The sequence below is a fragment of the Lissotriton vulgaris genome, chromosome 8, assembly GCF_964263255.1.
Source record: "Lissotriton vulgaris chromosome 8, aLisVul1.2, whole genome shotgun sequence".
Lineage (NCBI taxonomy): Eukaryota > Metazoa > Chordata > Amphibia > Caudata > Salamandridae > Lissotriton > Lissotriton vulgaris.
The window spans coordinates 136,354,836-136,378,150 of record NC_141696.1 but is presented as its reverse complement, the minus strand read 5'-3'; the positions used below and the strand labels follow the sequence as shown (position 1 = coordinate 136,378,150).

General features: G+C 42.0%; 1 protein-coding gene across 1 annotated transcript in view; it reads left to right on the top strand.

Annotated features, from left to right (window-relative positions):
- Window positions 1–1,069: 1,069 nt before the first annotated feature.
- LOC147693612 (nicotinamide N-methyltransferase-like) overlaps window positions 1,070–23,315 on the top strand; it is a 99,262-nt gene continuing 77,016 nt past the window's right edge. The window contains exon 1 of the mRNA XM_086933241.1: window positions 1,070–1,243. Within this exon, the coding sequence (XP_086789367.1) occupies window positions 1,096–1,243 (148 nt within the window). The 5' untranslated portion in view covers window positions 1,070–1,095. The remainder of the gene's footprint in view (window positions 1,244–23,315) is intronic.

Genomic DNA, 23,315 nt, shown 5'->3' with positions numbered 1-23,315 from the left:
TTCAGGTGTTACAGACTGCGGCAGCTCGCCTCATTTTAAAATCTCCCAAAAGATCGGCCTCCAAAGCTGCCCTTCAGACCCTCCACTGGCTGCCTATAAGGAGCAGAGTTGAATTCAAAGCCCTCTGTACTTGTCATCGCATCCTCGCTGGGAAAGCGCCAGCACCACTCCAGAATCTAGTCACCAGGTATGTACCATCACGCGCCCTGCGCTCCTCACATGGAGGCCTATTAAAGGTCCCCAGGATAAGGAAGGCCCGCATGGGAGGAAGATCATTTCGCTACCTGGTAGCGAAGAGCTGGAACGCCCTACCTCTTAACCTCCGCCTGGAGTCATCTGAATCCAGCTTTCGGAAGAAGTTAAAAACATACCTATTTTCACGATAATCGGGCTTACTCCTCACTTCTGTTTTTGAGTTCTTTGGTTTCAGCGCGGGGACACGCTTCCGAGCGTAACCAGGCGCTTTATAAAAATCCATTATTATTATTATTATTATTATTATAAGTCTTTCGAAAATTAATAGTGTTCAATGCCCCTATTCAGCTATTTTACCACACAAGTACAAATCAGAATAAAGCAATTTATTCTGAATCGTTCAAAAGGGATACCAATCTCCCTTCTTGCTTCTTTGCCGACCTCCAATAGTCATCTGTGATTGGATAATCCTCTTAGTGATCCTAGGAGGCAGGCGCCCCCAAATAGAAACTCCAAGCACTAGCCCTGGGGAGGGTGCCCCAGTCTTTAACCTAGCAAATGAATGTTTTTGAAGGACTTTTACAAAAATCCTATTCAGTGTAGCAGCACTAGTACTGTTGAACCTCTTTCAATTAAGTGATGGAAATTTTTTTCTGTTTGTCTCAACCAGTTGGGGGTATATTTGACAAGATGACATCTTGCAGACAGGATTAAAAATGTTTAAGCTCTTCACTCAGCTGACATCAAAAGAGAATAGAATTTTAATGGAATGAGGTTTGAATTAAATGCAAATCAAATTGGCTTCTGTACGTCAATAATTTAAAATGTAAATTATTTAGTATAATAATAGCTGCACACACAGAGAGGAGAAACAGCGATTACAATTTTGCATCATTGAAAATGGCATCAATGTCTGAGCTGAAAAAGATCCATGATCAATACTTAGATGCTACCTTGGCGGTTGAAACATTTAAAGTAAAGGAATCTGCCTTCATTGATGATGCAATTATACGTATGCTGCCTACTTTCAACAAAATCTTTATGTCTGGTATGTAATGTTTATATTCATGTACGTGTGTATTCATGTTGTGTTTTCTATAAATTCTGTTATCCTTGTTGAAAGTGTGGAGAATCGTTACTATTGTGCAAATATACTGAACTCTGAAAATATTTGGTGAGAGCTGTTTTGCTTTCAGTTAGTGATTTGTTTTATCAATCCTGGTTAATTCAATACAGGTAGGATCGATGTGTTGAATACAAATGCATGTTGTTAGTAGAATTGGAAGCAGCAAGGGAAAATTTACAGAATGAACTCATTTAGATTCTTGTTTCTTCGGAAAAAGCGCATCATTGATGAAAAGTGCATGATATACTATGTAATAATTTACAGCCATTCTAAAACCTGTCATAGATTGTATGTAGATTGCCAAGATAAGTGGGAAAAATTAAAATATTTTCTCTGAATTGGCACCAAATGATAGACATGTTGAGATAAGAAAATGAGAATGTAACATAGGAGAGGGCTTCTGCAACTCACTATCTAGTATGCACTAGAGACAGAGATGGGATCAATTGATTTGAAGGTCAAGTTCCATTAAATACTAGTGACATTGAAATCCTGCAGATTGCATAGGAAATAACAAAATATTTCCCTTGTTCTTTGTAATTGGTCTTTTATATTCCAATCCTGAGTGCAGAAGCACAGATACAGATACTCTACTGTAGATTACATAAAGTAAGCCAATTGCACATCTGACATAACACTTAGCCCCACTTGTCTTTATTTTGCCTACCCTCAGCATAAATAGTGCATGTTTGAGGACTGCATTAAAATAAAATCTTCCCACCACATTTCTGTAGCTGACAGTTGAATTTCTACTGTGGTGATTTAAATTGTGTGCTAAATTGGCATAGTGTGGGCCTATTAACAAAGGTAAATCTTCACTTATAGATTTACTACTAATAGATTTACTCTCACACATTTGAGTAATTTTACTACAGTGAGCCTTTCACAAAAGCCACATTTCTGCGTTTAAAGTTACTACTGCCACAAAAAAGCATTAGTAATGATGGTAGTGTCCTAAAATAATGCACCATAGTAAACAAAATGATTTTAAATAGTCAACAATAATAATATTTTGTATTTTAAATACTTTCTATTAAAATTATCCAAAAATAAAACATCATTTCATATTAGTTTACGTTTTAATAACATTTTATCATTTGAAAATTAACGTAAACTTACTTTTTGTTTAGAATATAATTTAAATTACTTTTAATTATTTATATACATCACTTTTAATATTTATTAATACATACGAAAAATATATATTGTTTACTCCAGGTGGAATTTTCTTTCAATATAAATATAAAGAAATATATTATTACTAGAATTTTATATACTTAACATGTGGAACATTGTATCCACCAAACTGACAGTCTGGACACCCGTTTTAGGGTTGGCAGGAACACCAGCTTCCATGAACAGAAAGCTATCTTGAACGGACCCAAAAAACAGAAGACTGTCAAATGCAGCATCTTACACAGCTGCCCCCAAGTTACAGAAACTCTGTGAGGCATTTTTTTCTGCCTCTCACCGTCAGTCAACACCTGGTGGTGGGGACAGAAAAACATGAATAATAATAATGACCTTACACCAAGGAAAACCTTCCCTGGAAATGGGGATAATTGTTTCTTTGTTTTTGTTTGCTCTGAAACTACTGTGGTGTGCAAAGTTCTGCAGAATCTGGCATGCATAGAGCCTGCTGGTACCGAGCAAGGAACAGTGCCCTGCCAAAAAGTTTCAGATGCCATAGGAGTATTTCAACTCTTCAAAACATAGTAGACACATATTTGAGGAATGCTTACAATTTTTCTAACCACTGCGTAGCATTCCAACCTATTCTTCTTCTGCCTGCCATGCAACTTCTGATTTGTCTATCAGCAAATCAGTCTAAGTCTTTTCCCTTGTCTAATAGGAACAGTCCAGTCAGAACTGCCAAGCTAAGTCCTCTCTGAAGTAGAAGAAAAGCAACCCAGATACAGCATGAGTTCAGTGACACAGTGAGCAAGAGATCCATTTTTGGACATACACATGCCAACTTAGGGCGTTACAATAGACCGAAAAGAGTTGATGGCCGGAATGCATGTGGTTTGTCTATCCACTGGAAAACACTTGGGGTAGTGTTGCAACCCATTGTTCTTTTACCCTAAATGCTAAATCCAGCCCTATGTAAATTAGTCTTGGTACTGCTCTATTAGGAATAGTCCAGAACAAATTGCCAAGGCAGGTCCTCTGAACCAGTACAAAAGCTGTATTGTGTGTGTGAGGATGTGTGAGTGGCTGTACTGGTGTGTCACTGGGTGTGCGAGTTGCTGTATCCTTGTGTTGATGGGTATGTGAGTGGCTCTATCAGTGTGTTGCTGGGGGAGTTAGTGTGTAGATCAGTGTGTCACTGGGTGTGTAAGTTGATATATTAGTGTGTGAGTGTCTATAGCAGTGTCTGACTGTTTGTATGTATGTGGGTGTGTGAGAGTAGCTGTATGGGAGTATAAGTGGGTATCCAACTGTACAAGTGAGTGTATGTGAAATGAAGTATAGGAGAGTGCTGGGGTATATGAGTGACTGTATGTGTGAGTGGGTATGTGTTAGTGTTGTATGAATAAGTGTACTCTGGAAAACTCTGGGAACTTAATCTTATGCTGAAACACTGATAGAACTAATTTGTAAACCACATTACTCCAATAAATGGTGCCATTTATCTGTATAAAAAGAAAAGTAAACAGATATAAATTAGTATAACAATTTATAAAATTACATTTCATTCAAAAAATGCATAATTTCAAAATTGAAACACATTGATATAAATTTCTAATGCTGTGACATTATGTTGTAAAAAAAATAAGAATTTCACTTTCCTTTTTTTGACTGTTCTTAGCTTTTATACTTATACACCATAAATGATGTACTGTGTAAAGAATCATCATTGAACAGTGGGCAAAATCATATTGACTGTATAAAAAATTTTCATTATGTCACTGCAAATACGGAACACTGCGCACTGCACTCAATATAATTTTTTAAGCGATCATTTGACCTATACTTGCTCTACTTATCCAAAGAAAAATATGCTGAGAACATTTCCATTAGAAGAACTAGTACATATATAATGCTCACAAGAATAGGAAAAACCTCATAAAGACATCACCCTTTGTTGGCCACATCATTGTCATAAATCCTAATAATGCATCTACAATACCAAGAATATTCCACTTTTCCAGCAGCAATCCTCCTTAGAACTTTGGTTCCAAAAGCAAAAGATAGGAATTTGCTAACTTCCAAGGCAATCTTTACTTACATTTCAGGTTGCTATAATTGCATTTCTGTCCATCCACTTTCACTTTTTTGATAGACAGTGTAATGACCAGATGCAATACTAACTCCTTCATGAAAAATGATAGCACTAGTAGTCTATATTTTACCAGAAATAGATTTGTCCAGCTGTAAAGTAAGTAATCAATGCTTTTAATGTAGTGCCATCTGCTCTGCATCGTTGTAGCATTGAAAAAAACATTTGCCACTTCTTACTACATGTAAAGTTCACAGAAGATATATTTGACAGTTTGGGCATACATTGTTTTGTGTAGCCTGTCTCAGCAATCTGTCAAAAGTCACAGCTTTGCAATATTGTATAGTTAGATAACTAACTCACTTCAAATCTTTTTCTGTAGTTGATGTATAAGCAATCTTCGCATTCTAGAAACAGGTCAAATAATGCATCAAAACATACTTCCTCTTCTTCTAAAACTCCAAACATCACCATTAGAAACACCTGTGCCTCCTCTTGAGTGTTTTGAGTAAACTGTACAGATTGAATACACACATCTACAATGTCTCAAATCGCTGATGCAGAATGTACTTTAATTCTCTCACTACAAAGAAGCCTGAACAGAACAGACAGTGCAGAACACAATACCTCTATTGTTTTTCTTTAATTGCAACTACAACATAGGGCAGTGAAAGCAATGCATTTAGTACAACATTAGCACAGCAGTCGACACCAGTGGTGTTTGATAACTGGTAACCAGCAATAGTTCCCTTATTCTGAGTTTTTTAACAACTTCCTTCTTGTCTTTCAATTCCTTCTTTCAAACAACAACTCTACAGTGCTTTGAAAGTTTCAGCTTTGGACAGCTGGAACATTTCTCATAAACTGGATACTATCAGTGAGAAGCAATAAAAACCCTTATTAATCGGTTGTATTCATTAATACAACTTGTATTAGCATTCACTCTGCTGTCATCAAATGCAAACAGATACAAACAAGACAATGTGCTAACTCGAGACAAAGCTACATATGGCATACGTTACTTGAATACTGTACTATCAATATTAATGAATGCTGTAATTGAACTTAAACCTTGAGATTTACGAATAGTAACAGCATATGCTAGATAAACTTAAAACTCTTTCTGAAAACATGTAAATATTTCACTAGCAAAAAACATGCAGTACATTGTCCAATTTTCTTAGTGTTGTCAACCTGATCAAATTTAATCGGAAAGTATTCCACCTCATCCCTATTAGGAAAATGTATACAATCAACAACTCTACCCATAGCACCATTAACCAAAGCTACTTTAAAACTTACATTTTGACACAAAATCATCCTACAGTTATTGCATGGACATAAACATTTTTCTAATCCTCCAGCTCGCAAAACAGATTTTTCTTCTACCCACTGTGGGTTGCACCACCAAATGTCATTAACACAAGTATCAATGGAATCAATGAAAAGTGTCCATCAGTAGTTCTTTGCTTTTTTAAATCTTCTTTATTCAATTTTCATCGGGCAGCCAACGCGTTTCATTCATAAGAACTTTGTCAGGGCGTGCTGACTGTGTCCAATAAGCACAGATATCACATCTTGTCCGTCCTTGTTCAGTGTCCAATTGTATGTAAGCGGCTACTGTGCCAGGAAAAGTAGCGTGCTGCTTCGGAGATGAAAGTATCTGTTCGGAAATTCCGAACAGATTCCATTGATACTTGTGTTAATGACATTTGGTGGTGCAATCCACAGTGGGTGGAATTTTTGTTGTTTATTACAACAGGGGCAGTGGTAGTGCACACCATAAGAGCTAACAGCTCATTATCCAACATATAATTGGGACGGGTTGGCCTAAAGCCAGTGGAGAGGTGCGCCAGTGGAGAGGTGCGGCACACACAAATACATTTTTTCGTGAGGAGTTGAGTTGTTCTAATTTTGGGTTATATAAACAGATTTTTCTATTGAATCCAGTTTTACTTGCAACTTTTCATTTAGCAATACAGTCAAATCTGGTGTTTCATTTTATCTTTTACCTTCCTTTGAAAAATATCTTCTTTCTCCAATTCAATCAATTCTTTGTTAAAAGATGCACACTGCTCCAATATAGGCATTAGGCACACAATATATTTGTCTTCTTGTACAAAAGTGAACATTAGTTATGCTGCTGCCTTCCTTGTTGGATACAGTGTTTTAAGAAGATGATTTTCTAGAACATGTCTTCCCTCTTTTGAAAGAAGTCCTACTCAAATATCTTTCAGGATATTACCATATTCAATGTCAGATACTTGTCGCATATTCCTCATTAATACTTTGTATTTGAGGCTGACCTTTCACTGGGGTAGTTGCACTTAGATCTCCAAAAACAATCAAATGTTTTCCACCAAATAGGACATCAAAATCCTTTCTTAGAACCTCTTGCTTTTTTAAATACACAAGGGCAAGCATTAAGTTTGAGACCATGCTCACATCATCAAAGATTAAACGTTTAAACTATTTTAACTCTCTTGACACTTCATGGTAAGTTTCACCAGATACATTTTGGCATTGCAGTTTGTTGTCTTGTTCCACAGGCAGCATCAGAAGACAAATTAAAGTAATACATTTGATATTGTGTGCTGCTAACCCAGTAGGTGCTGTAACCACACATTATAAATTACAGTTTATAGTCGACTGTAGAAAAGCAGTAAGAACTTGTATCAAGAAGCTTGTACCAGACCCAGCTTGACCGCTTAAATGCAACAGTATAGGCTAAAATGTTGAACACTCACACTCTTCCTTGTCATGAAGCAGTACATGCTCAACTGTAGCTTTCACTTCCATATACATTTCCATTTGCTCATCATTTAGTTGTCCAAATAAATCTGTCAAATCAATAGAATCCTGTTTGCTTTTTCCATGGCAATCTCCATCTCATTCATTGCAATAGCAGCCTCATTTTGAACGATTGGTTCTCCAAGTGGGTCCTAACTTTGAGTACCTGTACTTTGGCTGCTTTGTGATTTCTCCTTAACAACCTCAGCTATATCTTCCTGTTCAATTTCATCATTCAACATTTGCAAGTAGTTTGGAAATACTAAGCACGCAATGATATCCTGTGCATCATTACAAGAGTCTTCATAGCAGTCAAAGTCCCTAGTAATTCTGTTTCAAAGTGCCAAGGTTTAAACAAATGAAAAAGTGCAAAATAGAAAAATAATCTTTTTTAGGCAGTTTGGCAACTCAGTTTTCTATGGCTAATTCGACTGGCCTTGCTGTGTCGCACCAAATGCAACCAACTACTGAAACTTTACCTTCATCTACATTTTCTGTCACATTGTTTCTACATGTGTAATACTGGAGTGCTTCATATAGACAGACATTTTCTAGTATGTAACATGTTTGTTTTCACAATGTATGTACTGTCTGACTCAGACTCTGGAAAATATTCAATTTCCGGGAAAATATTTTGAAACTCATTTCTGACTTGATGCTAGGCCTCAATTCACCTAAACAATTCCTTTTGACTTAGAATGTACACTAGCAGAACTCAAATGGCCACCATATTCATAGGATTACATTTCCCTGTGTGAAAGCATCTTTAAACTTAAGCTGTACACATTTTTTGTAAAAGACTTTTCAGCAGAACTCTCTTTCCACACACCTTTCCTCTCTGTCTTCTTAGATTTCATTATGTTTGAGGTAACATTATGAGCAACAGCTATAGTGTTGTAAGCCACAAACTGAATATACATATTGGTATTCCACATTTTCAAAATTCCAGGATTGTAGTCAATAATATATTTTGAAGCCTCTGTTCTCTTGAAGTTGTACATGTTGTCTGATTATTTACAAGTAAGTGTATATCTCATGGCAGACATACAACTGTTTACTCTTCTTTTTGAAATAACAGGTCTTGGAAATCCAAAACGACATTTTGTGTAAAAACTTTCCTTTTCCTCTGTACTTCTACCAACAGTATGTTCCACATCTTTGTGGTTGAAAATGCAGTTCTAGCTGCTTTAGGCCTTTTCTCTCATTTTATTTTAGAATAGTACATGTAATATACTCCTTTGTGAAAGAAAGTACAGACTCATCCATGTCTGTTCAAAATGTAGGTGCATCTTTCACCTACAACTTCATGTGAATATGAAGAGCACCTCTTGCTTGTTAATTATTTCATCAAATGAAAACAGAAACTTCTCAAAGGGGTAGATATATTTTGTTGTAGATGAAGGACAACGTGGCTTGAAATCTATGGTTAAAATACCTGCAAGCATTTGCAGGATCCAAAGAGTAAGGTTCTCCTGGTGTTTCCCATGCACACTCTGCACAACTCAGTGTTACAAACCAAGTTGGTACACCTAAATTTTGCAACTTACTCTTGAGCTCGCAATGGTGATAATACCAGTATTCATTGGTCATACACTGGGAGTTCTTTTGCAGACACATTTTTTGCATTGACTCCTGTCTTAAGAATATGGTAAAGAGCATAATACATACCAGATAAAACTTTCAAATAAGAGATTGAATAAATATCACATACTTTGTAAAGATTTAGGGTCCTCTGAAAATATCCTTGCAGACCTATACTCAGTTGCGGGTATTTGCACAGGGCAGTCATCATACTGCCCATTTACTCCAGTAGGAAATAGTTGATGAAAACATCCAGCTTCCAAGCCTTTCTCCCACAAACTCATTGCAGCCCACTTAACTTATTTCATCAATATCACCCCCCAAACCTCTATTGAATGCATTGGATTGATACTTTGGGACTTTCTTCAGATCTGCTTTTATCCACTTTTTAACAAACGGTCTACTTAAAAGCATCATTTCTTCCTCCATGCAACTCTATTGTGAGGCAACATCTACATCTTTACTGTACACATTATTGTCTTTAAGATAGTAAGTAGGGGGCATATTATCAAGGGGGTTTATCTCCGCTTTTTGGGCTTTAAAAGCCAATAAAGCGGAGATAAAATGATCTCCCTATTACCTAGCTGTCCCTAACACCAGTTAGCGACAGCTAGTAGGAGATAGCGACCATTTTGGGCCCAGCTTTGCATGTCAGTGATATTTGTCACTAATGACATGTAAAGTGGGCGTGCCAAAATGTTAGCGACTGGAAACAGTCGCTAACATCGCTATCTCCTATTACCAACTTTTGGAGATATTCGCGCTAAGCTCGAATATCTCCAAAAGCTAACACCTGCCCTGAGCAGTTCTTAGCCATGTTATCCAATGGGAGGTGGATAACATGGCTAAGAGCATTAGCTCGGTAATGCATGAATATTGCTGACTTTTGACCGATATTCATGCATTGCGGCCGATTTTTATCGCATTTGCGATAAACCTTGGTAATACCAAGGTTTATTTGCGATAAAAATCGCCGCAGCTCAGCTGTAAATTTTTGTCTCTAACCAAGCAATAGCGATAATTATCGCTATTGCTTGGTAATATGCCCCTCGATTTCTTCCACTGTTTACATCCACTAGTTGTTGGCACATTTGTATTGTTTTTGTGGGCACACCATTTTCTAGAATACCAAGTGGTTCTTCAAAATCACTTTCTACACCCACAGTTGCAATGCTGTTTTTAAAATCTAAAGGTAAATACACAACTCTATATCACACAAATGATCTGCGGGTCTATTGAGCTTAAAACAGCTCTAGAACACAAACAGTACAAGCAATGGCTCCTACTCTAATACGGGGGAGTCCTTTAAAGAGGACGGAATCCCATCACCAACCGAGGTGGCATGCTTCATCATCTGGGATCTCGTCTTAGTTGCAATTCCTAGTGCAACCAAGGGCTACAAACCCTTCACTGTGAGGAAGGAGCTCAGGGATGTTTGCATTATAGAGCTGTTCTAAGCTCAATAGACCTGCAAATGATTTGTGTGATATAGTATTGGTTGTGGGGAATCAATCAAACTGGTCTTTAAATCTTCCCTTAGACCCTCCACCCACGATATTGTGCAAATACACAACTCTACCTTTAAGGCCTTTCTGAAACTCAGCGGCTGGTATTTTTCCAGTCATTGGTTCCATACAAACTATTGCTTGAAAACTGTGAATAGATTGTCTCAGTATTGTCTCATAAACATTTAGATGTCAAAGTTTACTGGAATATCAAGCACCTCTTACTTATTGTGCATTGGTCTGGCAGGCATTTTGTTGTCCTGTAATTTATCATAGCAATACTTGTAATTGATGTGGCATGTTGACAAATCAAAATGTTCTTCCACACATAAATACACCGCAAATGTTGGCAATGTTTCTCTGTTTTCTTCTTCTGCTTTTAAAGACACATCAGTATTTAGAAGTTGACTTTATAGTCGGTGTGCTGACAGGAAATTAAAACCTAGGGCCCTATTCGGATGTTAGTGGGCCTGCCACCGACAGGCTGTCAGTGGTGGGCCCACCGAAGCAGTTTGACCGCCGAATTCGGATCCTGCAGTCTGAGGCATTGGGTAGAGGGACAGCTTGCTGCTTTTCCCACGGGATACTTGAGCCCATTAGGGCAGTGGTGAGACTGTAATCTCTGCAATAGGGGTGATGCACCGCCGTAGGGATTACCATACCCATTTTCCCCTGCCTTTTCATGGCGGTCCTACCGCTAGGAAATGGCTGCCAGAAAGGGACTCTGGGAGTCCCTAGCAGGGCCCTGTCCCATTTGGGCCTCTGCTCTGGAGACTGGGGCGGCCCATGTGGTGCCCCTATAAACATCCATGCACTGTGTGCTAGGCAAACGGTAAATGGATGTTTCAATGGGAGAGGAACCACCCGACTAATAGCTGCAATTGAAATAGGCATATTTCCAAACGCCGTGCTGGTGGTCACATTGGAATACAGATAGTAGAACCGCCAACTACTGGTTGGGTGGTTCCACTCCCACTGCTATGTCGGTCAGGCACTCGTCTGACCAGCATCGTTATGAGCCCCATAGTTTGGTTTCTTAGTAGAAACTGCATAGATCATTGCTATTAATCTTCTCATTTTGCCCATACTGCACTTCAGGAATAAAGTAACGTCAATGAATATCTTCACAAACTTTTTCAAACTTTGATACTGTATCATACCTTCGAATTAAATATTGCATCTTTGAATGATGAACAGCCAACATTAAAAAATGATGAAAAATATGTTGAACACTTTCTTCGATAAGCACCCAAATGAGTGTCCTTGTGAAATATAAGCGAGGGCGGTGAACTCCACTCCGCTACTGGAGTTGAAAGAGTTTTGATACTTCACACTCCACTACCCCTACCTTCAATAACTTCCCTATGAGACTTGACTCTCTTCCATTTTTGAGTTATGCTAGTAGCGAGTAGTATCTCTGGCTGCCGGGCTGAAGCCCGTCCCTCTCCTCTTTCTCTGGTTGCACTAGTCGTACACTGTGCGTGTGCCTCCACCTTGCACCCTTTTTAATGGTAATGGCTTGTGGCTTCTCGGGGGAGCTTGGTGTAAGTTGAGCACGACCCCTCTATCTGTGCAGCATTCTCGGTCTGGGGACAGCGCAGGACTCAGAATGTTCTACGTAGACCAGGGGGTGCAAGGAACAAATATCTTGTTCTCTTAAAAATACCACACAATGTTGCTGCTCACTGTGATAATGCCCTGCAATTCTGTAAAATGTCTCTTGTGCACATTATGCACTGCCACTGACCACCTTTCTCCCTCAATTACTGGATTGGGCACTGTACAACTCCCAACAGTTACAATCCAACATTGTAAGCAAATCCCTTAAATATCAGCTAAAACACGTAAATCAAATGCGTGTTTGATCCGTATTGCAGAATTCCTCACCTCTGTGTGCTTATTGGTGCTCTTGCTCAGTTTGTAAAAAGAAAACTTGGCTAAATGTAAATGTAATTACTGTGGGTGACAGTGGTAATCTACGCAGTATTTCATATTGGCTTTGCCAGCGTTAACATCAGGGGATATGTGTCCCTCAGCGCGTGCGCAGACCGAAAGCAGAGTTCTCTTTCAGTCTAAAGCAAACAAAAAAAAAGCTTTGGCTTCAGATCTGTTTTTTTCTAACAGTTTTCTGTCCTGGTTTGTAATGGGGGCTGCTAGAGGTAAAGAGCATTGGCTTTCATGAGTTTTGCTAGGTAGTTTATACTGACAGTAAAAGGTAAAGGGAAAGGACTGGCTATTAAACAGAAAGGGCATTGTGCAGCAGTGTGTACAGCAGCTCCGTCCGTGAACAGAACTCTGCAAAGTAGAGCAGAGTTTTGGGGGTATTCCACGGAATTCTGAATAGCTGAACTCCATGAACTCCGCCCACCCGTAGTAAATTAGTGCATTTCCTCACTTTACTTGGATCTAATGCTTGCAACATTGCAATTTTTTGCTTTACAAGTTCACATGGAAATTTGGGAGAAGGGTTCTTAATGTTTCAATTGATTCCTGATGAATACTACGAAAGCTACTGCAATTGTCCCATTTATACAGAGGGTCATGTTATGTTATGCTATCAGCATTTATAGAGCGCAATACTGTCCCAAAGACAGAGCGTCCCAGCGCTAAATCAGATAAAGGCGGACAAAGAGGCGGTTGGCTAAAAATTGGACAAAAGGCACGTCTTAATCATTTTCCTGAAAGCCAAATGTCATGTCTATGTCTTCATTATAAGGGGTTTGCAGTGCACACCATCGTTTGAGTTTCTTATATCCGTGTACAATATTAATCCTTCTGTAGCGTGCAGCTTGGACGGCGTGATTACCCTAGTGTCACGCAAGAGAATACTGAAGAGAAGATGGAGGGGAGATTCCCTCCATGTCCAGTGCACAGCGTGTTGGGCAATAATCGTGTAAATTTATCAACATTTCCTCGGTTTCAACAAAATGGTTCCAGGTAGTCCAAAGTTTACTGTAGTTGTCTTTATTTTGTAGTTTAAAGTACTCGTGCAACATGTTTATTTTTACAACTTCTCATGGCCAGATATGCCCATCCGAGCCTTTTTCTGGACACGTATTTCAATAAACATTAACTTACTTCATTTAGCGAAAGGGATGTCACCCAATGCATTTCGGGCTCTACTCATGAGCCCATCCTGAGGGGTTCGCTAAAATTTAAAGAAACATCACAATTAATAAGTGGCCTCAAACAACTACGATTAAACATTCCTATTGATGTAACATACAATGCTTGGGTAACATTTGCGCATCAACTTTATGAAGCACTTTCCCGCTATGCGCCATGCGCTACCACTATCCTGCTTCAAAGGCCCAACATTTAAACCTCCTGTCTTCAACGTACAGCTGGAAACCCTCCTTTACTGGGCCCGACCAGAGAAGTGTCACCCATCTTCCCACCAACACACTTATCAAAAGCGAGCCCCCAGAATCCTTCTGTAGCATGCAGCTTGGACGGCGTGATTACCCTAGTGTCACGCAAGAGAATACTGAAGAGAAGATGGAGGGGAGATTCCCTCCATGTCCAGTGCACAGCGTGTTGGGCAATGGAGCCCTATCTCAGCGGCAGGTTTGAGATAGAGCATTTCGAGTCTCAGATGGGACGGGAACGGTATGCCTGCGGTTTTGTGACAGAGCGCTGAGCATTCTATGATCGAACTTCGGGCGGACTCGCAGACGTCCTAAGGAGGCTGTGAACATTGCGTAGGATCCAGTCTTCCTCCAATAATAGCCGTCATTTGTGGAGGCATAAATTAAAGCCAATACTTTTCAACCTGATAGATGCTCCCAGAACCATCTGTCCATAAGAAGGGGTTTTTGCTTACTCATTTCCCTATATGGAGTACGACATATTGGAACATTTAACCTTATACAGAATCCATTTAGACTGCTAATTTAAGTGTATACCAGTGGCGTTTCTCTAAATAATTCCTAGTTAACCTACATGGAATAGTATGATATATTGGTGCACCTACCCAGGGTACCATTTGCAGGATCCTTCCCATCCGCCTAACAAACTAAATGATAGTGGCTGAAAAATTTGAAAATTTAACTACCGTTAAGAAACTTTAGAAGAAACAGTCAAGACTCTAACCTTTAGAGGTCAAAAGTTAAAAATCACTACTCTGGTCCGGGAGAATCCATCCTTCTGTTGATCCAGCCCCTCTCGCCCCCCGCGATAGGAGGTTGCCCGCCCACAACTTCTTTGTCCTGATGAAGACCCTTTTGTAAGGAAAAGACTCCTACTGTTTATTCGGGTCGAAACGTAGACTACACAATCATTGACCAACTCCGGCCCCAATCGAGACACTAACGGCTCTAACGGAGTTAGGCTTTTGTCTTGCCAGTCGTATTTTGGACTCTTTACGAGCCTCATGGTGTGGCCTTTACTCTAAGGGACCACATGTATATAGTCTTCAAATCAAGAATAAGACTTGTCACCGAATGATTCAGACCACTTCTATCCTATCCCTGACACTTCCCTCACTTCACCCCTCCCTGTTGTGAATGTGGGCACGTACATGTATATAAACTTGTTGATATCGAATAAATGTATTATGAGTTCTAATCCATTGAATAGGATGTCTATGAAATTTTGAATTAAACTCTTTTGCATCCAATAGCTTTGCTTTTTGAATTAATTTAATACAAATGAAATAAATTTGTAATTCTTTGTTCTAAGTCTGAGGACCCCATTCTTTCATGCTAATTAAGAAGGTAGGACATTCCCTCATACTGCCTTGGTGTACTCCAACATTTGCCAAAGATGATAGTGGCAATGGTCAACCGAATTCTATCCACAGAGAGAGAAATCCAGTAAACATGCAAATACAACTGTTTCTGCATTCCTCCAAGACCACAACATGAGCTCTATATACCATAGTAACTTACACTTTCATATGGATCGACTATATAGAAACAATGGAATTAATTTCATAGACGACGGCAACGGGGTGTTTTGAACAACTTAAAAACCTGCATTCTGTTATATGCATAATTAACATCTAAATATCAGAAACACAATGGCTCTTTGCAGAGCCAACCTTTTCCCAAACACTATTCCTTTTTTTCAAATCCTTTTTTATTAATTTCTCACTCAGATCTGTGAACCTGTCGTGGATCTGAAAACCAAAAGCACACATTCAATACAAAGCAGAACATTTAGGATTCATGGTGGATGTGCAGATCAGTTCCCACCCAAAAGCAACTATTCAAAAATATCAACTCATTTAATGCCTGTGAGGGGCTGAATAGGTGTGTGAGAGTGTGTGAGCGTGTGTCTGGGTGTGTAAGTGGGTATTTCAGTGTCTGAGCGGGTGTGTGAGTGGCTGTGTGGGTGGGTATTTATGTCTGTGAGTAAGTATGTGGGTGACTGTGTAGGTCTGTGAGTTGGTGTATTAGTGAATATGTGGGTGTGTAGATTTGTGAATGGGTGTGTAAGTGAGTGTGTTGGTGAGTATGCGATTAGCTGTGCGGGTCTATACATCAGTGTGTGTAACTGTTTGGGTAGGTATGTGAGAGTTGGTGTGGGTGTTTGAGTTGCTGTGTGGGTTTTTAATTTGGTGTGTAAGTGGGAGTGTTGGTATGTGAATTTGTATGTGAGTCTATGTGTGGGTGTATGAGTGGCTGTGTGGGTGTGTGAATGGATTTGTGAGTGTCTGTGTGGGTGTGTGAGTAGCTGTGTGAGTAGCTGTGTGAGTGGGTGTGTAGGTGTCTGTGGGTATGTGCATGAATGTGTAAGTCCCTACATGGGTGTGTGAGTACCTCTATGGGTGTGGATATGTGACTGGCTATGTGGGTGTCTGACTGTAGGATGATTGGCTGTATGGGTGTGTGAGTGAGTTTGTGAGTGTCTCTGTAGGTGTGTGAGTGGATCGGTCAGTAGCTGTGTAGGTGTGATAGTAGGTTTGTGAGTGACTGTATCAGTGTGTGACTGGATGTGTAAGTGGCTGTATCAGTGTGTGAGTGGGTATGTGAGTGGCTGTATCAGTGTGTGAGTATATGTGAAAGTATATGTGTGGGTGTGTGTGTGAGTGGGTTAGTGGGTGTCTCTGCTGGTTTGTGAGTGGGTGTATCAATGGCTGCATCAGTGTGTGATTGGATATGTGAGTGACTGTATCAGTGTGTGAGTTTCTGTATCAGTATATGAGTATCTGTATGGTGTGTGAGTGTGTGTTTGAGTGTCTGTGTGGGTGGGTGAGTGTCAGTCTGGGTTCTGGATCCATGGATCCATCACGGAATCACATGAGTGGTTGTTCTTATGGCCGTAATGGATCTGTGGATCCTCACATGTGTTAAAAAGGTATTGAGCAATCTCTTGCCCATCAGGGGTCCCTCACAGACAACTCATTTATACCCATGGGGTCAGGGTACATCTATCCTGACACTTTCTATTACTTTTCACTTTTATTGTTAGGCTCTAGGACCGTGCCCTGATATCTAAAATGGCAGCCACAACTTTCCTATTAGGTTGTTGCCAGCCAATTACAGCATTGATGCTGGTGCATGGATTCACAGAGCCACCACAGTGAATCTGCACCCCTAGATATATTTAAATCTCTTTTCTTTAATAAACCAAAACGTACTGAACACATTTACACCACATTAGAAATAGAGTGTTTTCTGGACCAAGGTATACCTTTTTCCCAAATTTGGTGTATTTCCGTTCAGTGGTTTGAGCTGTAGTCATGTTCAAAATCCCTATGTGCAATTGAATGGAGAAAACTTGTCATGAAACCCCCCTTTTTCTCAGCCCCCACTTCACAAATAACCCCATAACTTTCTAGACACCAGCGGGGGTAAATGTCGAACTGGTTTTGATGATTTCTTGAATAATTGCCAAATGGTGCCAAAGTTATTAGCAAAACAAAAATGCTTTATCTAAAGAAACTAGGTCCTAACGATAACTACCTACTGGACTCCATCAATAGAAAATGTCAAATATAAAAAATAAAACTATTCTGTATATTTGGTTACAGTTTGGAGGCCATGTAGGACTTGGTTAGTTGGAAATAGGAGTGCCCTTTTAGTTTAATGTGGTATGCATTTGGCAGGTTTGGATTGATAGCATAATGCTTGAATAAGGATGTTTTACTTATGCAGGTCCCAATAGCTGTGTTCTTTTTTTGAGTCTTTCTATAAATTGGTCAGGGCTAGTGTGGTTTTGTCCAAGAGTTCCTTGGAGCAGTATTTCCATCCCTTCACACCATTATTGTTTTTGACTTCTTGAGCGTTAGTGCTGTTGTACACATTCCACCAGGGAATGTGGAACTTGATTTGGTTCCTGTCACATGAGCAGAGCATGTGCCGACACAAGTGTCCTTGAAATATTCCTAGAGGAGAGTTAATTTTTCCTTATTGGCATGCTAGAGAAGGGATTCCAGAAGCAAGTTATAATGTATAAGTGGGACGTACAGTAGGACAATTCCTTTTCTTGTTTCCAAATTCCAGTTGGGTGTTTCTGTAGTAAACAATGAATTAAAGTGTATTTTGCCTTGTATTGCTAGGTGAGGAAATGCTTTAAGGATAGTCTGAATCAGTCAATGAACTCTCACCCAGTCTTAAAAAACGTTGTTTGTCCCTAATTTCAGCTTCCATCCAGAAATTATCCTCTTTATTTAAAAGGGCTCTCGTACACACAAAATTGTGTTGCATGCTTCATCCTCAAGTTTAGAAATGTCACCGTTTCATGTGGGTTTCTGATTTGCCTCTTTGGATAGCACCATCCTTCCTTTTGTCCATCTTCACATCATATGGATCAATCTGTTCCACCCCGAAAGAGGGTGTTTCTTCGTTTTTGAAGCAGATGGGATCTCTGCTCCTGTAAATGTCCCTGCAGATTGTTGAGAGGTTACATGAGACATATCAATTGATGCATCTTACAGATAGTCCTGGATTAGTGTCAAATCATCTGCCTCTTCATTTTCCTTGTCCAGAGTGGAGAATTTCTTATGTTTCGAGATGATCTGTGTTAAGAAGTCTGCATCAAAAATAGATGTTGTATTTCTGAAGGAAGAATGGGTCAGTGTGTTTTTTTGGCTGATTTGATGACCTCTCCTGCCTGCAGTTGCTTCACAAAATAAGCCATTATGGGCTCAGATGTTTTTGCCATCTATAATCAATGGACAGTTATAAATGTGCCCTTTGAAACTCAACTGGCAGGGGGATTTCACATTGCACTACTTCTTGGAGGAAAGAGGTAATGGGTCTCACCATATCTTCCTGCACTGAACCTTTTGGCACAACCATGATAAATGGAAAGGGGCGACCACTCGGTCCCCCCGAACGTATGGCAGAGTGCCTCGATCCCCCCGGGAAGCCATTTTTGGGCGGGAGGCGCGTCTCGGCTGGTATGCCCGAAGCGGCGTAGCCGGGGCACGCTTTTTCCCGCCCTTGAGTGGGCTGGCCTAGACACGGACGCCGCCGGCCACGCCCTCGGGGCAGGCAGGGGCGGGTTTACGCCCGCCCTGAAGATGGATAAAAAGAGACGCAAGACCAGAAGACATCCTCTTGTTCCTGTGCTCTGAAGCTGCACCTCCCCGCTGCACGTGAGCTCGAGACGGAACGAAGAGCCAATTTTGAGCGTTTTAATCGTTCTTGTTTGTTTTTCAGTTACTTTGTTGGAGAATGCCGAAGAAGGTTGGAAAGCGCATGAATACCGACCAGATGCTGCGTGTTATCATGAAAGAGATGTCCGAGCTAAAGAAGCGGGTGGACAAGAATGAGGAAAGGGGTCCAAAACGTCCTTTGGCGGGAGCAGCCCCGGGAGGGAAAAACAAGAGGCCCAGGAGGGGAGCAACGGGAGAGGAGATCCCCGGTCCCAGTGCTCCGCTCGAGGCTCCAACTCCCGTGCCAGAGGAGGGGAATCCGATCACCCCCGTGTCCGAGGATGATATGCCGCCCGAGTTGGCAGCACAATTGGCAGCGTGGTTGGGAAAAGGTAACGAGGGCGCCACGGCTGTCGAAGCGCAGGAGCTGATTAAGCAATTGCGTGAGAAACGGGAAGCAGCCAAGGTGCCCGTGCCGGCTGCAGTGGGGGACAAGACACCAGGGACGGTTGCGACCACAGAGGCAGCGTCAGGTGCAGGTAAGCGGCCATTGCCGATCGCGAGGGATGAGTCAACACCCTCTCGGAGAGAAAAGTTGGGGCAACACGTTCCTTTGGCAATTAAGGAGAAGATTTGGGCGGGGGAGTATGTGAACATTTTTTCGTTACTTGTTGATCATTATGAGGTGGAGCATGTAAAGAGTCAGAAGGACCTCATGCATCCGAGTGTTTGGCGCGCAAAGATGGCCGCCTTTAAAGTGAATGAGAATATCGCCAATTGGGGCAATGCCTGGGGAATCTTTACATCAATCCTGGGGGAACGTAGGCCTGAGTTGCTTTCCGAGTTCCCAATCTACCAATCACGAATCATGGGGTACTCGACATCGCACCAGGGTAATCATTGGTTTTGTTACGATAATATGTTCAGAAAGGAAAAGGAGCATAATAAAAGTTTAACCTGGGATTGTTATGATGCCTTGACCTGGGATAAAATGAAGGAGTCAGGGATGTTAAAAATGCCGTTGGTAGGAAGTAATGTGGGTGAATCCTCCCGACAATATGCGGGGACGCCCTTTCGATCAGGTTCGGGGGCCGACGATCACTCGAAACCTACCGGCAATACCGGAAGGAAGGGTTTCTGTTTTAATTACAACAGAGGAAAATGTACGAGACCGCAGGGATCGTGTAAATTCAAACATGAATGTAGTAGTTGTGGGTCGTCCCATCCTGAGACCTCGTGCAGAGCCAGAACGGGTGATAACGGGGGGAGAGGAGGTGCCAAACAGGTCTAATATAGTCCGAGGGGCGCCTTTACCCACTCCCATTGATACCCTGGCAATGATCCCTTGGCTCAGTGATTACCCGGATCGTACTTCTGCTGGGGTGCTGCGAAACGGTTTTTCGTATGGTTTCCGCATCCCGGTAGGGGACTTTCAGGGTGTGGATAAGTGTAAAAACCAACTTTCCGTCTTGCAGCATACAACCGTAGTACGTGATAAGATCCGAAAAGAGGTGACTCGAGGTCGGGTCGCTGGCCCGTTTAGTCTAAACCCAGTCCAGAATTTTGTTTGTTCTCCCTTAGGGGTAGTCCCCAAGAAAGACCCTGGAGAGTTCCGACTAATTCATAATTTATCAGCTCCACGAGGTCTTTCCGTAAATGAGGCAATCGATCCAGAAGTGTGTTCGGTGCGGTACGCATCCTTCGATGAGGCCGTAGCCATTTTGAATCGCCTGGGGCCCGGGGCGCTGATGGCGAAATCAGATATCGAGTCAGCGTTCCGATTGCTCCCGGTACACCCAGACGACCAGCGTCTCCTAGGTTTCATGTTTCAGGGTTGTTTTTACATGGATAGGTGTATGCCAATGGGGTGTTCTATATCATGTGCTTATTTCGAGAAATTCAGTAGTTTTCTACAATGGGTTTTCACAAAGAAAACGGGTTTCCAAGATGTAATGCACTACCTTGATGATTTCTTATTTCTTGGGGCAGCCGGGGGTTTTGAATGTGGCCGGGCCTTGGCCGAATTTTGTGTGTTGATGAAACAGTTAGGTGTGCCATTGGCGCCGGGTAAAACAGTGGGTCCTACGACTTGCCTCGAGTTTCTGGGGATCGAGTTGGACTCCATTGAGGGGTGTTTCCGTTTGCCAGCCGAGAAAGTGTTGAAGTTCAGGGCTGCGCTGCAACTGTGTATAAATGCATCAAAAGTTACGCTGCAACAATTACAGCAAGTGGTGGGACAGTTGAATTTTGCCCTGAGGGTAATACCAATGGCCCGCCCCTTTTCCCGTTCAATTGCCCAAGCGATGGTCGGCCTTAAAGAAGGCCATCATCGCACGAGACTATCGGCCGAGATCCGCCAGGACATGCGTATTTGGTTAGCATTCTTGGCGGATTTCAATGGTAGAATCGTCTGGAATAAACTAGCCGTGTCTTCTGAGGAGCTGGGGCTATGGACAGATTCTGCGGGAAGCATAGGTTTTGGCGCCATTTTCGGCACGAAATGGTCGGCACAAAGATGGCCGACTTGGTGGCATGAGAGGGGTCTGACGAGTAATATTGCTTTCCTCGAACTGTTTCCCATCTTGGTGGCCTTGAGAACATGGCCCGATGGGTTCAAAAACCACTCGGTCATATTTTGGTCGGACAATATGACCGTGGTCGAGTGCATCAATAGTCAGGCAGCACGTTGTAAACTGATCTTAAGACTGCTTAAAGAAATTGTGTTACTATGTATGCAATTGAACGTGCTATTCAGAGCAAAACATGTGCCAGGGGTGATGAATCAGGCAGCTGACGCACTGTCTCGTTTTCAAATGCAGGCTTTTTCGGGTTTCCTTCCCTCAGCGGACCCGGAGCCGGCACCCTTTACCGAAGCTCTCTGGTCTCTCGGTGCCCCGAACTTCGTCACCTCGTGGGAGAGAGTCTAGCACCAAGGAGGAGGAAGGCATATGAAGGGGCGTTTCGGGCCTATTTAGCCTTTTTGGGGAGTGATAGAGAGCAACTTTGGGGTCATGAGGAATGGGTGGTGAATTTCCTGATGTCCTTACGTAGGGCTGGGAAATCGGTGGCTACGGCCCAGAGGCATCGTGCTGCCATTTCCTTTATTGCCAGAGCACACGCTATCCAGGACCCAACAGCGTCTTTCGTTGTACAGAAAGCGCTGCGTGGGTGGCAACGCCTTGAGGGTCGCAGAGTAGATGAAAGGCGCCCGATAGGTTTGGATAGATTGTCCCAGTTGTTGGCTACACTTCCTGCCACATGTTCATCTCAGTTTGAGGCAGTGCTGTTCCGAGCCGCGTTTACGCTAGCATTTCACGGAGCAATGCGAGTAAGCGAACTAGTTGCAAGGAACAAACTGGATGTGGCGGGGGGTTTGTGCCGGGAACATGTTCAGATCAGGGGAGAAACGATGACGGTCTCCTTTGTAAAGTCTAAGACTGACCAAGATGGGATGGGTGACTGCGTCGTCGTACGCAGGATTCCTGGGTCCTCCATATGTCCGGTAAAGTGTTTAGAGGATTACCTAGCACGAAGGGTGGCATCATGGGGGGGGACTTTGTTAAGACACGCGGACGCCACCCCACTGACGAAATTTCAGTTTCAGCGGGTGCTTGCGATGTCAGTTGCCGCTGCGGGCTTGAACCCGGGCGAATTTGGGACCCATTCCTTTCGGATAGGGGCTGCTACGGAAGCTACAGCCAGGGGTCTTGATGTTGAGCAAGTGAAACGAATGGGGCGTTGGTCCTCCAATTGTTATAAAAGATATGTGCGGTTGCACATGTTGTGAAGCTGTAATTATGTACTTTGTACTCACGCTTCTTGTTTTTTGTTTGGTTGCAGTTACGCAAGCCTACGAGGCGGGGCGGACTATGCAGTCGACCCTACACCGGGCCAGCGGTCAGACATCACCGGCTGTGAAAAAGGAGGTGTGGGTCGTGGGCCACTCATACGTGAGGCGTGCCGCGGACGTATTCAAAGCAGGTGACATGATTCACGTAGCTGGGGAATACGGGTACAGGATGTCCTTCTACGGAAGGGGCGGTCTCTGTATTGACCAGTTTCAAACATTCTTTGAGGGTTTGTTAGGGCGGACAAGGTCACCGCCGTCTATAGTAATAGTGCATGTTGGGGGCAATGATTTGGTCACCATCGGTAGACGACTACTCCTGGAGGCAATGCTTTCCACTGTAAGTTGGTTGGCGAGGAGAGTTCCGGGGTGCACAATTGCATGGTCCCATTTGATTCCACGAAAGGTGTGGCGGGGGGCTATCTCTATACCTGCTTTGAATCACTCTGTTAGAAAGCTTAACAATAAAGTGAGTAGGTTGTTCCGTTCCAGGACATTGCATT